A 16,262-nucleotide genomic window follows, 5' to 3' on the forward strand; every position below is an offset into this window, starting at 1 on the left:
AGGTAACACAATGTACATATATTTCAAATAAGATTTATTATTATCACTCAAGTCAAATTGCCAATTTACAATTTATCATAGCCATTTCTGGCTTAATTCACTTTGGGCCTCTTGGAATTCTCTCTGATATATTCTTAACATTCTATACATTCTACATGCAAAAATATACAGTTTTATCTACAGTAATTTAGTCTTATCCATATATACATATACATGTACATGGCAACAAGTACAAACATGTACGCACGCCTTCAATACACATGCAAACTTTCAAAATATTTGTTTGTGTACCACCACCTTAGTAAGTAAGGGCAATACACAATGGTACACCTTACAAACACTTTTTTCCATCTGACACTGAAGGTTTTAATTTGCCACTAGCTATTTGACTTATTAAACTTTGTAAGAACTTTCTTACTCGAAATTCTGGAAGAGAACACATTTACAATAAAATGTAATCTGTGAAGACAATTCCTGGATGCTTGACATGCCTTCAGGTATGTACACATAAATTAGGAGTCACATCTAGAATGTGATTAAGTAGAAAGCTTTGGTATGTATACAGAAACTGAAAACATGTACTGTACATATACACACCTCTGATGCTGTTAATGATACTAAATCAGATGTTAAAAATGACACAGTGAAACAGAACTGCATAATGAAATAATTACTTAATTTCATTCCAATTGAACACTGGTATGAAATCTTGGCTTGAATATTACCACATTTATGACGAATACTGACTCTAAAACATTGCTCTTATATACTACATCAGATTAGTAAGAAACTGTACATAATACAACTGCATATTACTACTTGCTCCGTATCACTAACAAAATAGAACAGTTGACTTCAGTTAATCATTAATGTCTTCATTTTGGTGAATAAGGTAACATACTGAACTGATACTTAAGTTTGACTGTGCAGTTTTACATATGATACATAACGCCATATTGTAACAAGATGAGTCAAAATCTTTGTGTCTTAAACGTAAAATGAAATTATAAAGATTGAGCTGGCGTAAGTTGCTTTCCTAAATTGTAAAAATTGTAATAAACTGTAATGTCAAAGTACTGTACTATAATCCCATATCAACTTTGACCCAATAACATAATTTTTAGCATTTTAGCTTTTTACATCCTTTCCAACACTACACAAAAAACTTTAACAGGAAACACAAACACTATAATAAACATATGTATCATGCAAAGTTGGTGAACATAAAGTCAGCCACTAAAGCTGAATTGATTAATAAAGTAGTATTCCAGAAATGTTCTAAAAATACTTTAAAATTCTACACCTCCTGTCAACAAAATAAATAGCAAGTGATCATCAGTGCCATGTTATAGCTGTCTAGAGTGGCGTTATAAAACCTAGCTGCTGTCCCGTACCGTCGGTATTAAACAATGCCAATGAGATAACATAAACAGAGCCTGTCTCTCGGTCTGGGGATTTTTGTGGGCACAAGCATCGTGTTTACCAGTCCTGCTCGTCCACGTCTTCGACCTGCATGTTTGTAAGCATTAGACCTAGCTGGCTGTACCGACATCAGGGAATCTACTGAACATAGCAGGACTTTCTCATTTATAAGAGACACTTTCATGCAGGTTTCGGGAAGATATTTTCGTAATAAATCTGACTTTGCTAAGGGAAAAACAATGCAACGCCACAATATATTTTTCCAGCAATGACTCTCCAAAGGCAGTTTTATTGCCAGTTCACCCTGAGTTAGCAGTCTCCTGGCAAGTTAGCAGTCTCCTGCCAAACATGTACGCATTGTGACACAGGCAGCCGTTCTCATCTGGTTCATAAATATGTGGTCCACAATGCATCAGTTTAAACTTAACTTAAACTAACTGCAAAATTCGATTTATTGCATCAATATTTGACTATCCACTATAAGAAACCACACTGACAATCGACAGCTAATACAGCTTTTTTGTCGTGACAGCCAATTATCACATGTTTTCAGCGCTAGTCATTAGCCAAGTTCAACACAGCTACTTGGTGTGAATTGTCCGTCACTGCCATATCCCCAAAGTTGAACTTCATCTTGTCAGATTTCAAAACTTTCTAGAATTTTTTACATATTTTTCTGTGAAAACTGTCCTATGTCCTTTTTCCTATGTATATAAAGCAGCAGGCTTTATGTTCACTTTAAGTCTTAAAGGCAATCAGATATACACGTATAGTCTTACAATACAAATACACAGATTGCTCAGATAACCACATGGCCACCAAATACTGGTACACTGGCATTGTATATAAATATGATTCCTACAGAGTAATGAATTTTAAAGTCAGTGTGATGTACAAATGGACTTGCTCAGTAGCACTGGGTGTTCCTTCATTGGAGAAAATTAAATGTCACTTAAAACATGATACTCTCATGATTCCAAAAAAATGGTACATTTCTGGATCCGACATTCTCAAAGTCACAACAAATCACTTCCTAACATCCTTCTTTTCTTTTTTCTGTGCCTTTTCTCTGGCATTTGACAAGTCATACTTAAATCCTTCTTTCTTGGCTGCAGATTCTCTCTTTTTCACCGTTTTCATAACTTTGGACTGTAACTCTGTTCTTGTAAATGGTCGGCCATCATCGGCCTCTGCATCACTGCCATCGCTGTCATACTCGTCACTGTCAATGTAAAAGTAAGTGAAAAGGGTTGTAAAGGAATGTATCAATAAATGCAAAGACACAAGTAGACACTGACAACTACATGCAGCTGGCTCAAGTAGGATACTATATAAGCTGATGTTCTATTAATTAGGCCAGCCCAAAGAGAACTGGCGCCTGAATGGCAGATACCATTTAATGATGATCTGTCTGTCACGAAGTCATGCATGTACCTTTGATGTACAAGCTATCAAAATGGAGTTGAAATCTGACTTACCCAACAGAAGGAGGCATTATGGGAAGAGGTTGTGGCGGGGGAGGAGGTCCTTCTCCCAGTAAACTCAACGTCTTTGGTTGTTCATACTTCTCTAGGTCCTACAATAAAAAAAACCCCACCATATCACAGATTAATAAATATCATGCACAGAACTTAACATTACTTTAATCATATCTAAATAATGTCCCCTTTGGCAGTCCACACCCAATGATCCCATTTGTGGTGCTGCTTCACCAGAAAGCCACGTGAAACAGGTTTGGACAGAACATAGCAAGCAAATAAGCAAGTTATTGAAAATTGACAATTTTAATGTCTTCAAGGCCTGTCATAATGATCACTCGCATACCTGGTGAAAGCTCTTACTGCAATGAATCAAAACTACTCTTACTTTAAAAACAAGTTCTAGATACAAATCAGTACAATGCATTTAGAATTTACCTTTGTACTGACATAGGTCTGCACAGCCAGCAGTTCATTAGTCCTCTGTTCTATAAGACCCAGGTACTGTATCATGTTGCCATCTGTCACCCCTGTTGCCGCTCCTAACATGTCGTCTATTGCCGACCGGTCACAGTTAATTTTGTTAAATAATGAATCGATACCTGTAAAAGCAAACACCCATAGTTCCTTTAAGACTTTTTCCAAAAATAAGACCATCACAATTATTTGGTGATAAATCCGTAAATCTTCATCTGGTCAAATTCATATTGCCTTTGTTTGCTCAACCAAATATTGTTTAAATTAATCAAATATACAGGTTCCAGTTTTCTTGTTCTTTTGGTATTGTTTCAATGCAGTAACAATAAATCAAAACTTTAGGCACATTTACAGGTAAATCGGCCAAAATCATGGTAAAACTTCTCAAGGATACAGCCATGTTTGAGATATCCTAGAACAAACCTTGAGAAAAGCAGAACTGGAAATGAAGAGCTCAAGATCTCATTTGACTGCTGGCACACTCACCATCTCGTAACTGATCCAGGATTTTCGAGATTTCTTTGTTTTTCTGTTCATGCTCATCAGCCTCCTTGGAAGCCACGACCTGTCGCTCCTCCAACTGTTTCAGTATGTGCTTCCTCTGAGATTCCATCTCTACTCCCTGTGCCCGGAACTTGTCAATCTCATTGTAAATCTATGGACAATAACATAACACACTTGCATTAGCATGTACCATCAAGAAATTTAGAGGAAAGTTCAGGTTATGGATTTCAATTTGCTTTTTTTTAACAGTTTTGAAATTTTAAGCCTTTGGTAAAGTTGTAAATAATAGAAAATATTTAAATGAAATACGATGTAAGAAAGAATGTTTCACAATCCACAATGAAGAGAAAAATTTCAAATGTGCAATATATAAATTGTATAACTATTTTAATATCAACTTTAAAATCTTAAAAACTTTATATGTATTTTTGTACTCACATCTTGGATTTGGTCTTGAAGAATTTCCAGCTCATTATTTTGCTCATTGACATAATTGAAAAGAGCAAAGTTACGATCCTCTACTTCGATGAAATGTTTCACCAAAGTATCAAGATCACTTTCACCGGTCATTTCTTTTATCCTCTCAAAAGCAGCTTCATATGATTCCACTGAGTCTGTCTGGCTGGCCTTCTTACGTTCAGATTCCAGGGTCTCTGTCCACAAGAATCATTAACATCAGTGGCAAATGACAGTATATTTTGTCTTGGTGGTATATGTCAGGAATAACATGGAAAAATAAGATACTCAGCAACCTGATCTGTGTTGAAACAAGGCTGGCGCATAATGGTGAAGGCATGTTTGCTTGGAACATGAAAATACTTGTAGCTCAAATATTATCCTGGACTCTATTAATACATGTACATGTTTGAGAAAAGGTAGAAGATAATAGCAAAATTGGTACTTTCGATACATGATTACCCTTGTACTAGCTAGGACATTTCAATTATGTGAATTTACCTCGTTTCTGCCTCCAGGCCACCAGCTGTGGGTCTTCCTGTCTCTCCTGACCTTTCACCCCCATGAACTCCTTCAGTTTACGATCGTGGTCGATTACCCTGACCAGCTCCTTCATCTCAGCATTGTGTTGTTGTAAGTCTTTGTCAGCCTTCTCCTTCAGTAAGATCATCTTGGCCTGAGCCTCATCTCTGTCAAATAATTGGACACAATTGCTTTTATAAATTGATTAGTTATTCAAATGATGTATTTTATCAGGATAAGCTTTATCAAAATTGAATTATTAGGGTTTATGTATTAGTGTAAACTGAGTTGGTATCAGCACGCATGAGCCACCAAGTTCACGGAAGGAAGACAAATATTCAGGTGCTAATGTATCTGTGAAAATGGCGGCTCATCTGAACCTCTGTGTCATTTAAGGACTACTAACTGGCTGCATAGATTGGTATGTATTAAAAGCTGTCATAAATTAGGTCCATGTATCACTAAAACTCAGTGCATTAATCAGTGTATCAAAGCTCACACCTCAATGTACTAAGGTATCTGAAGAAGAACATTCGTAAATACAGTTGATACAAAAGCAGACAACAGGTAGAACATCTAGCTGCAACTGAATGCACTGCTGTAAATAACATTGACGTTTACCTTGCATCATATGCCTGCGTGGAGTTCTCAATCACTTCTCCGATCTCTCGTCTCAGTCGAATAAGCTCCGAATCAAGGCGACGATTGATCTGATCAAATCGGGCTCGCTCTACCCTGAGGTTCTCAATTTCCTCCCGCAACTTCTTGTTTTCTGTCAGCAGGCCATTGAATTTCCTTAATCCCTGGGGTAAATATTAAGTGAATTGAATAACATTGCTTAACAAAACATTTCATAGTGCTAGATTCATAAAGGGAAAATTATTGCAAAGGCAATACAAATGTGTCAGATTGGCTTTTTAATCAGTCATCCTGTCTTCCATTTTGCTTTCATTATAAAATCCATTTTCATCAACCAATCTTTTCAGAAGATAGACTGGATCAAGAGAATGATTAATGTACATCTTATTTGGTTTACTATAGAATTACTATCACCCAAAAGAAACGGCCAAGATCGTGATGGGAGGAGATTGTACAGTGGTATTTACATGTATATACATGTATACACCATGACCAATGGGTAAGCCTCATTTGTCAATCTGACTGCTGATTCCATGGCCAGTGATGGCCAAATGAATCAATACATCAGTGGCTGCCAGCTCTTCTAGTGACCACAAGCATATGAATAATCATGATTAATGTTAGGAACAAGGAAATCAAAGCCCTTATTTCATGATGTAAGCTCAGCATCAGTGTCTTGTTCAAACTCATGAATGTCTTACCTGATCAAGTCGATTCTCTAAGGTGTTTATCGTTTTCTGAGTCTGCACTGTATGACCAGTGCTCATGTGAACTCCACCCATTTTCTTATGCTGCTGTCTAACCTTCTTTTCCCATTCCTTTATCTGCACATCCAAGTCTGCCATTGCCCTCTTTTCCTCCTCAATCTCATTATCTTTCTCATCTAAAACAATCAGAAATTTATTTCTGGAATAACTCCATAAAGCACTACAGAAATCAAAAGTACCTGACATTCAAATTCTCAGTGATAAGGAGAGACAGATATATTGTTTACTGGGATAGCAGGTTAAAAAGAGACATCATCAGATATATGTAGAAGTTTAGAAACTATAATCAGATCCACAGTAACAACACTACACAAAGAAATATATTCAAAGCATCCTGAAAGTCTAGAATTTAAATCTAAAAACACAAAACTTGATGGCAGCCAGCCTTATGGTGGGAGAAAACAAGGCAGAAACCCACAACCATCTGCAGGTTGCTGACAGACTTTCCCACGTAGCACCAGAGAGGAAGCCAGCATGAAGTGGAAGTATCAGTGATATTTGAAGATTATTTTAAAACAGTAACTTTAATTATTGGTACCTTTCACTTCTGACAATCCTGTTAAGATTTCAATGTGCTCCTCATCATGCACCTGGTTGGTTCTGCTCTCAGCCAATCGCAATTCCTTTAACAACTCCTTCTTTTCACTTTCAAGTTGAAGCATTTCCGCCCTATTATAGACAGTCATAATTTAGTTACTAACATTATGCATTAAGCTTGCCAGTAGTTACCACATACTGATTTCTGCAACTTGATTTACATTCACAAACATTTTGATTCACTCATTGATATAATATAGTTAAATAGAGTTCAAAAAATCAAAAAATTAACCACTACAAGTAACAGTCAGGTTTCTAACTTTAATTTAGATCACTACAGCATCAAAAACAAAGCATGAACATTTAGCTCAGAATTATTTTCAGCAATGCAATTGGTTTCTAGAAGAACACAATAATTATTTAATCATACATAAAATATGAACCAGGTTCACTTTCATTAAAAACTATGATTGGTACAACAATTTTTTTCAAATGATTTGGAAGAAACAAAATCCTACTTTTGTTTGCGGATGACATTCTGTGACTCTTCACAATAAGCAGACCTGTCACCCTCCATTATTCTGTACTGTCTTTGCAGCTTGACCAACTCAGCCTCAGCCAGGCCCTCCATATCGCCATCACTCACATCTGAGCGAGCACCTGGTGAACGTGGGCGGGGCATTGTCTAGGAATGTGTAATTTGTGCCGAAAAACAATTAATTTGTGTAACTCCCTATCTGAAAAATATGAAAATAATAAATGAAATTAGAAATATTGTACTGGCATGTACATGAAACTTGAAATACATGCATGAATGACCATATGGTAACCAATTAGCATTGAGCTAGCATTTCAAAGAATTCCACATCATTTTTTCACAATTACTGAGCTATATGTATACAGCATATATATGTAGTAGTATCATCATGCAGTTCACACGAACTGACAAAAACCATCAGATTTAATTTATAGCCTACAGCCAAATTAAAAGTAGGCATATATACATAACTATACCCATGTAGTACTAGAACTCATGTAACACAACATCACTATTGATGAAAATATTCAATAATTAAAAGTAGGCATATATACATAACTATATACCCATGTAGTACTAGAACTCGTGTAACACAACATCAATATTGTGAAAAAAACGCATGGTAGTGTAATAAGACCTGAATTTATTGTTATTAAAGTACCATATCGCCATGAAATTAATTAAAATAAAACACAAATCAGTCTTAATTCAGATTTACGCCACACACATACGTATCGAAGTTTCTCATTGAATGCTAAACTAAAATTCAATATTTTTAACTGATACCAGTTAAATATAAATGCACAACAGTAGGGTATGGACAGCGTAAACCAATCATATATTATGTTGTTGTTGTTATTTCACTGGTACACTTCATGAATCTCATGTTGTGAGAATGGCCGTCATTGCGTGAGGCATAGCTTTCGTTAGTAGCGCAAATTACTGTTATTATGTCTCGTAAACTAGCAATCTTGTAAATAAATAATTACTTTACAAACCTTCAACTGCTTCGCCACTTTCTTCTTGTAAAAGAACGCACCTTGCTCTCTTATTTGGCCTGCGGTCTGACGATGTTTGAGACCGTCGCCAAGGGCAACAGTGGTAGAGACGCTAAAGGGAGGTAACCAACCTGATGAACGCGTTTCTGCATGTCCCATTTATATTTCCAGTTCCCTCCTGTCACACCAACTTGTATCATGTAATGAGTAAGCATACAGCAGTGAATATAGGCCTACACAGCATAATAAACGCATCTTTCATTTTGGCTCGCTTGTGAATTACGCTTGTGAAGTTTTGAGAAAATTTTTTCTTAAATGTATTCTGTAAATACTTAAAAAATCATTTTCCAAGACATTTTAAATTGATTTCTGAAATTACATTTTTTATACATTAGTCAATATATTAATGACAAATTTTTCGAAACTTTATTTGTTAACCCGTTTTGTAAATAATTTAGAAATAATTGTTCATCAGCAATATACTATAAATAAATAATTGCATACACATTTTAAATAGATTCACGGGAATGCATTTTTAATGTAAAGCTGAATATATTTTTTTTATATGGTGGAAATACATTTTTTATTCCTTTTGAAATTTGTTTCAAATTATTTCCCTGAATGCCATAAAAATATATTTTTGTTAAATACAAAGAAAATGTCTAATTCTAGGGATGAAAACCATATGGGCTCCAACCACTGCCTACAGAGTCGATATATCCATGCATAGAACGCACATTGGCCTGCGATTCACTTAGCCTTTTGGGAGGTTAAAGTCATTTGTTTAAGTCTTCCACCAATGTGGTGTGCACATTAGTACATGTACGTTACACGAGGGGAAGTTCCTCAGTAATTTAACAAAATGTTTGGAGTTTAGGTAGCCCCAGGCACTGCACCGTTTCCTCCAAACATAAAGATTGTCATCGTACAAGTGAAAAATTCATGTGTACGGCGTTAAAGAATGAAATAAATATACACTGTTAGACATACAGTATGTTTTTGTGCCGTAGGCATATGCTTAACTGTATATGCATACGCTTATATTGGAAAACTAAACTGAATGAAAATAACAAAAAAGATCTGATTTCGGAAATCTTTTTATTATACAGTTTTATTATACTCCATGTTAAGAGAAAGAAAAACAGTGTGCTTTTATTCAGTTAGCATAAAAGCAGTTAAAAACTATAGTCAAAAGTTTCCGATCTGCTTAACATGTGTAGGATTCATCAAACTAAAAACTGTCCTTTAGCAGAGTTACACGACCCAGTTTGCAACAATGCATTCTGTCTATTAGCAACGCTATATGAAAATGGTGTTTCAATCCTTCCACTGGTCTTCAGCACTAAACACAATAAGCTCCCTGAAGTTGACATCCTTACCGAAAGGCCTAGTAAACATGATGCGTGCGCATCTACGATACAGCGCAGAATAGCGAGCACGCAGTATGAACAGTTGGGTAAAGCTTACAATATTTATTTACATGTAGACTATGCATTAACTTCAACTCAAGCTACAATCTATGTCCAACACAAACCATGAATTAATTTACATTTATTATTTATATAAAGGTGAAATGTCGAGATTCCCGTTACCGATAACAGTGATATCTCACTAACTAAAGTTAAATATCACTCTGGTTATTACACACTCCGACGCCATGACGTCACAGAGAAGTATTTTGTTTCATGACGTTCCAATTCAAGCTTAGCAAAATGAAGTCATAATAGAAGTGCAGTCAACGTTAACATTTCTTACGTCACGCAACAAGACACGACGTCATACAGGATGTCACGTGCGAGGTTATGCTGTATACACAAGTCTGTGAAGGCCTACAGCTAAAACATTGCTCAATCTTGTTCAAATACACAAAATCATGTTATTGTCAAAATATAAAATAATAAAGAGAATACTGCACAGTGAAGGTTGAATATCTCACATATTTTTCGAGTGAGAGGTGAAAATGATAACCCATGAGTAGGGTATCATTTGCAGCTTTCACTGTGCAATATCCTCTGTTGATTTAAAATCTATAGAAGAATCTATTGACATAATAAACATTTTGATTTAAATTGCATTTATATTCTGCCTTAATGATGGACAACTGCTATCTTTCCTGAGTTCCACAGTTTTCCTTCACACCAACCCACATGTGCCGTTGCCCTCTGAACACTGGTGAAATAGTGCAAACGACTGAACAATGCAACCACCGAGAAGAGCCATATTAAGGGTAGTTCGTCTTACAGCTTAACACGCAAACATATTATTTGGAACATTCTCACATGTTTTGATTTCTTTTGCGACTACAACAGTTTTGCTGTCTGTAGTCCATGTTGAAATCTTGCCATTTTTGTCCATAAAACAAGAGCAGACATCTGAAGATTAAATGAATTAAGATATTTTAAGTCAGCTTCACATGACACAAGTTAACTCTAAATAGAGAAGGGATAATTCCTATCAATGAGGCAACTACTCTTTTGTTTCAACTGAAGATATTTATTTCTTCACAGGTAACATTTTGAAAATAGCTACTTTCTGTGCAATAATATGAAGTCAATTCTAGTTCTTTCTATTAAACACAGTTCTTTACTATATTTCAGCTGAGGCACTTATTATTTTTAATTTTATGTACACCTTAAACTTCAGCTTTTAAGTACATTTTTCTAAGCCTTACCTGCCCATGCTCGAGGAGCAGGAAAATTTCTAGAACTATATTTTTACCATCACTAGTAATTTCCAGAATATATTTAAAATTTATTGAAAAATACATAATACATTATTTTTATTCATTTCATTGGTTTCTTACGCCGTACTCAGGAATACTTCATTTATATGACCGCGGCCAGCATTAGGATGGAAGGAAACCGCGCGGGGCCTGGAAGAAACCCACGACCATCCGCAGGCTGCTGCAGACCTTCTCACGTATAGCCGGAGAGGAAGGCAGCATGAGCTAGACTTGAACTCACAGCGACCGAGAGGCTTCTAGGTCAGTACCGGTACGCTGCGCTAGCGCGCTAATCGGCTGAGCCACGGAGGCGCCCTGTAGGCCCTATTATTTTTAATAGTGGCCTTGATAAGTCTTAATACCTTAATTGGTAATATAAAGGGATAGTATTTGTAATTGAAACTATATCAAATAAATAGTTTATCAGCGCTTAGCTTTAGTACAAAATCAAAATGGTATCTAGATCAAACAAGCATGACTCACACATTGAACTATTACGAAAGTATAGAAAAGAGCTTGGAAATTAGAATAGTCTCCCCTGATTTAGCTCTTCTGTGAGATTTTTTTCGGTTCCGTGTGTCTTCTGCTTTCTCCGGAAAAATCATGCATGTTTTTCAGTGTATTACTTTGATACTTGATACTATGGAATGAAATGAATTGACACGCTGTTTTGACGTGTGTGCGTATTGTGAACGATATTTGTTGTTTGAAAAATGTCAGACTCTCCTACTTGTTTTTCACCGAAGCGCCCGGGCTTACTGACTGGCGTCGATCCAGTGGAGTTCCTTTTGGCTGGCATAGCTGCTTGCGGGGCTGGGTTTTTCTCTAACCCCCTTGAAGTTGTTAAGACGCGTATGCAATTGCAAGGAGAACTTAAGGCCAGGGGACAGTATGCCGTTCACTATCGCAATGTCTTCCATGCGTTTTACACTGTTGCAAAAGCCGATGGGTTCATAGCCATTCAAAAAGGTTTGGTACCAGCCCTGTGGTATCAGTTTCTAATGAATGGGTTTCGACTGGGAACCTATCAGATTATAAACAACTTAGGGCTAACCAAGGACTCACAGGGTGAACTCAGTTTACCCCGGAGTGTTCTCGCTGGTGCGGTGTCGGGCAGTATGGGGGCTTTTGTTGGCAGTCCAATTTACATGGTAAGATCAATTATAACATAGAGACATTTATATACCAGTAATGTCTTATGACAACTCCTCTTTGCCAAGGTTTTGGAGTGAATGTCAGCATTAGCATCAACTTGACAGGTTGGCGAGTTTGTGTTCAGATGAAATTCTGTGTGCATTTAAGCTTATTTGGAAAGAGCTATATTACAGTATTTAACCATTAGCCATTGAAAGTGAATGTGACAGGCCTGTAAATTCCTGTTTCTTTACTGACAGAATTCATCTGACTGGTAATCTATAGTGTAATCGGCTCCCATGGCTCCCTTGGTAGAGCGTCTGCTTCTGGGGCGATAGATCCCGGGTCAATCCTGGGTCGGGTCACACCTAAAACCTTAAAAGATGAAGTTGTAACTTTTTCACTTGATGTTCATCATTTATGTGAAGTGCAAGGACTGGTTGACCAATATCAGTATGATGGCTTGATTGGGACGGCTTACATGCTTTTGGTAAGTCATCCCAGTGAAGCAGCACTAGACAAAAGAGCGGTGAAAATCCATCGCATCAAGGAGGCACATTATATGCACTCTAAGGACTCTTTCGTCATCATATGACTGAAAAATTGTTAAGTATGTCGTTAAACTCCAAGCCCTCACTCAGTGTAGTGTGGATCACTAGGGTGACCTGCAAGCAATACATCTCAATGAATATGTCATCTATCAATTAAATATGACTGCACACATTCGAATATTTCATCTGATGATTATTGATAAAGTCTGTGTTGGCTGCTAAATGTGAAGAAAAGTCTCAGAGCACATCAGTGATCCAAATTCAAATGCATTCCTTAGGAGTAGATGTCACTTCTCAAATGTGGAAGATTTCAGAAAGTAAGATAAATGTCTAATTACTGCCATGTTGACTGTCAGATTCATTTTTACCATGTGTAGAAATGGTTAACCTGTAAAAGTTGAGACTTTATTTTCATATAAGGAACTGGAGAAGTCATGTCACCTATCATATGCACAACTGATGTTTCACCCGTAAAAACATTTGAACTCTTGTGAGCAATGGCATGCACATGCATGTAATAACATTTGGTTTTGCTTTATTAGCTTAATGCTGTGACACACTAACCGGGACCATGACATTCCTTATTGTTTAGTCATTCTAGGTGTGTGAATTAAAAGGCCTCACTTTTAAATTCAGGAGATAATTACGCTTTTATTATTAATTCATGGAAACCTGAAAGTTATATCACATTATAGCTATGGGGGTGTTCTGGGCTGTAACCTTGCGAAAATCAAAATTGTCAGTCATATCTCGGCTAGACCAGACACTTGTTGAAAATTGTCATTTTGAGAAAACTTTTGTTGTTACAGATAAAGACCCATCTTCAGTCACGAGCTGTAGAGGAGATTGCTGTGGGTCATCAACATGCCCACCAGAGCATGACACAAGGCCTTCTTCAGATACACTCAAAGTTTGGGATTTTAGGCCTTTGGCGTGGTGTTAGTGCAGCTATTCCTCGGGTGATGGTTGGCTCTGCATCACAACTCTCAACTTTTTCAAACTCCAAAAATTATATTGAAACAACAGAGGTAGGTTCAACATTCACATTTGAGATATTATCTTTCAAGCCTGTGTTACGACCCAAACTGTCTGTATTATAAAGAGATGGCTTGCTCGAAATACACGACAGTTTAGCCACACAAAAAAGTAACCAAAACTAGCAGATTTTGTTTTGCAACAATTTATTAGGTTTAACAAGAACAGATAACAAGGCTTTTACAAATACTAAAGTACTTAAGTTTAACAAGAAAGTATAGCAGTATCTATACAAATACTAAAGTATTTACATGTACAACGGTGCCAAGTCCAAACGGACGCATATATTCCACAATACGGAAAACCATACAGGCATAAATGCACAAATAAGAGAGAAAATCCACAGTATAACTGAGTGTATGACGAAATATACACAAAATTCCACAGACAGGGTCCTTGTACTAATAAGCACTGTGTGCACAAGAGCACAAATTAAATATACAAGTTCAAACTGAACAAGTGCTCGGTGGAGATATGATATAACAAAGCCAGAGGCTATAAAGATACCAAAATTTAGCACAAAAGGCCTACTAAAGTAATACACAGCGAAAGCATCCAAAACTCTCAATAATTCTCCTTTTTCCCTCTTTTGACCTACTTTCATAGGTCTTGTATAGACTGGTGGAGTTTTCTAGAGTAAGAAAATTCTTGAACACTTGTAAACAAACAGAGGGTATTCTGGAACATTCTAAGGCAGAGGCAGACAGCAGGCCCTGAACTCAGCATATGTAAACAGTGGCAAGCTAAATTTAGAAGCTGACAGCAGTTGTTCACATAACACCTGGAATTCATTTTTTTGTGTGTGTATAAGATGATTGTAACATTTTTAATAATGTGAGTAAGTGGAAAATTTGGCAATGTTCAGTTTTCTTCTCTAAAAATACTATTTGGTGCAGGAAACTTGTCTGCATGATAGTGGTATTCAGGGTAGAAACTTATGTGTCATGATTTGTCTTTGTCATGATTTATCTTAGTCATAATTTATCGTTGTCATAATTTATATTTGTTATAATTTATATTTGACTGATGGTTAGGATCTACATCAGATTATAAAAAAAATTCAGTATTCTTTGATCATTGTTAATTTCAATAAAAAAATTTGTTTGTGTAAATTTACTATTACTAGCAGTTATTGTAATCATTAATTTGGTTATTTTTTAATTTATTGTTTCCTTTCTGTGCACAGATGTTTCCTCATGGTAGCTGGCTGAATAGTTTCAGTGCTGCCATGGTCAGTGCCGTAGCAGTGACAGTGTTTATGACGCCTTTTGATGTGGTCTCCACTCGGATGTATAACCAGGGTACAGATGCCAAAGGCAGAGGCCTCTACTACTCAGGCTTTTTCGACTGTTTCACTAAGATATTTCGTGCTGAAGGAGTCTGGGGATTCTACAAGGGTTGGGCAGCTTCATTCTTTCGACTTGGACCTCATACAATCCTCAGCCTTGTCTTCTGGAATGAAGGGAGAAAACTCTACTTCAAACTTCAGAATAAGGCCAACAAAAAAAGCTCAGTAGATACTGGATAAAAAGAGAGGCAAATAGTCTTATGACAGCCTCTACATATATAATTAACTTACATAACTTCAAAATAAATCTATTAATTTTTTTTTGATTGCGGTGTAGTAAATATATTATCATATACCAGTAATGATAAACATAAAGTTTAAGAGAAGGGTTTAGTTTGGCTTATTTTTAATTCACTGTCAGTTTGTACATAACATCCAAAAAATCACATGAATTAAAAGTAGTACGAATAAACATGATAAAGATTCAGCAGTTTTATCTATTTTTTAAAAAAACTCTCCACATGCCAAGACAACTGTACAAATGTGCAAGGAATTTAGGATAAGTTCTTGTCAAAATTACGATAATCTCAAATAATCGTGCAAACAGTTATGAAAGCATAGCATATAAGCACAGTTTCAGGGAATATTTTTGCCAGCAACCTGCGGATGGTGGCGAGTTTCACCCGGGCTCTGTCCGGTTTCCTCCCACCATAATGTTGGACGCCCTCATATAATTCAAATATTCTTGAATACGGCAAAAAACACCAATCAAATAAATCAAATAAATAAATCAACTAATATTTTTAGGAATGAGAATGTGTACTCTGTATTATCAAGGGTTTGCACTGTAAAGGAAAGAATTGAAATTTCATTTATTATCATAAGCTATTGTTGTGAATTTTTTTACTGTATATTATTCCATGTTAATGTCCGCAATATTAAGTTTTGCCATAACCACAATGTTGTACCCAGGTCACTGTAAGCTACAGTCGACACTAACCTGTGCCTCGTGGATCCAGTCATTGGATTGCTCATTTGTCAAAACGAGATCGTTCTAGCAGCAAAGTCCAAATGTACATATGGAAAACAATGTTAAGGGCCACCCAACAATATGAAAGCTGGTGTCCATATGTGAAGAGACAGAAATCTGTGAAAAAGTTAATAGACTTTACAGAATGATGAAAATTGTTTGGA

The 16,262-nt window shown here is 36.4% G+C and overlaps 2 protein-coding genes across 2 annotated transcripts; one reads left to right on the forward strand and one right to left on the reverse strand.

Moving 5' to 3' along the window:
- Positions 1 to 52: 52 nt before the first annotated feature.
- LOC135475176 (coiled-coil domain-containing protein 63-like) lies at positions 53 to 8,421 on the reverse strand. The gene is made up of 11 exons (XM_064754965.1): positions 8,339 to 8,421; positions 7,321 to 7,539; positions 6,804 to 6,934; positions 6,200 to 6,381; positions 5,481 to 5,662; positions 4,839 to 5,026; positions 4,320 to 4,534; positions 3,864 to 4,032; positions 3,339 to 3,502; positions 2,901 to 2,998; positions 53 to 2,644 (listed from the first exon to the last, which is right to left on the reverse strand). Exons 2-11 carry the CDS (start codon positions 7,482 to 7,484, stop codon positions 2,449 to 2,451), a joined length of 1,689 nt encoding a protein of 562 aa, XP_064611035.1. The 5' UTR covers positions 7,485 to 7,539; positions 8,339 to 8,421; the 3' UTR covers positions 53 to 2,448.
- Positions 8,422 to 11,615: 3,194 nt separating this feature from the next.
- LOC135475274 (solute carrier family 25 member 35-like) lies at positions 11,616 to 15,308 on the forward strand. Its single transcript, XM_064755110.1, has 3 exons — positions 11,616 to 12,211; positions 13,555 to 13,773; positions 14,967 to 15,308. The coding sequence occupies exons 1-3, from the start codon at positions 11,774 to 11,776 to the stop codon at positions 15,306 to 15,308; spliced, it is 999 nt and encodes a 332-aa protein (XP_064611180.1). The 5' UTR covers positions 11,616 to 11,773.
- The last annotated feature ends 954 nt before the right edge of the window (positions 15,309 to 16,262 follow it).

Source organism: Liolophura sinensis, chromosome 9 (genome assembly GCF_032854445.1).
Source record: "Liolophura sinensis isolate JHLJ2023 chromosome 9, CUHK_Ljap_v2, whole genome shotgun sequence".
Classification (NCBI taxonomy): Eukaryota; Metazoa; Mollusca; class Polyplacophora; order Chitonida; family Chitonidae; genus Liolophura; species Liolophura sinensis.

Bases quoted from the DNA above. Each gene is read 5' to 3' on its own strand.
- LOC135475176 (XM_064754965.1), bottom strand. From the start codon at position 7,484: ATGCCCCGCCCACGTTCACCAGGTGCTCGCTCAGATGTGAGTGATGGC. The intron at 6,935-7,320 runs GTAGGATTTTGT...TGTCTATAATAG, and splicing joins AATGTCATCCGCAAACAAAA to GGCGGAAATGCTTCAACTTG. The intron at 3,503-3,863 runs GTGAGTGTGCCA...TTGCTTTTACAG, and splicing joins CCTGGATCAGTTACGAGATG to GTATCGATTCATTATTTAAC.
- LOC135475274 (XM_064755110.1), top strand. From the start codon at position 11,774: ATGTCAGACTCTCCTACTTGTTTTTCACCGAAGCGCCCGGGCTTACTG. The intron at 12,212-13,554 runs GTAAGATCAATT...TTGTTGTTACAG, and splicing joins TTGGCAGTCCAATTTACATG to ATAAAGACCCATCTTCAGTC. The intron at 13,774-14,966 runs GTAGGTTCAACA...TTCTGTGCACAG, and splicing joins ATTATATTGAAACAACAGAG to ATGTTTCCTCATGGTAGCTG.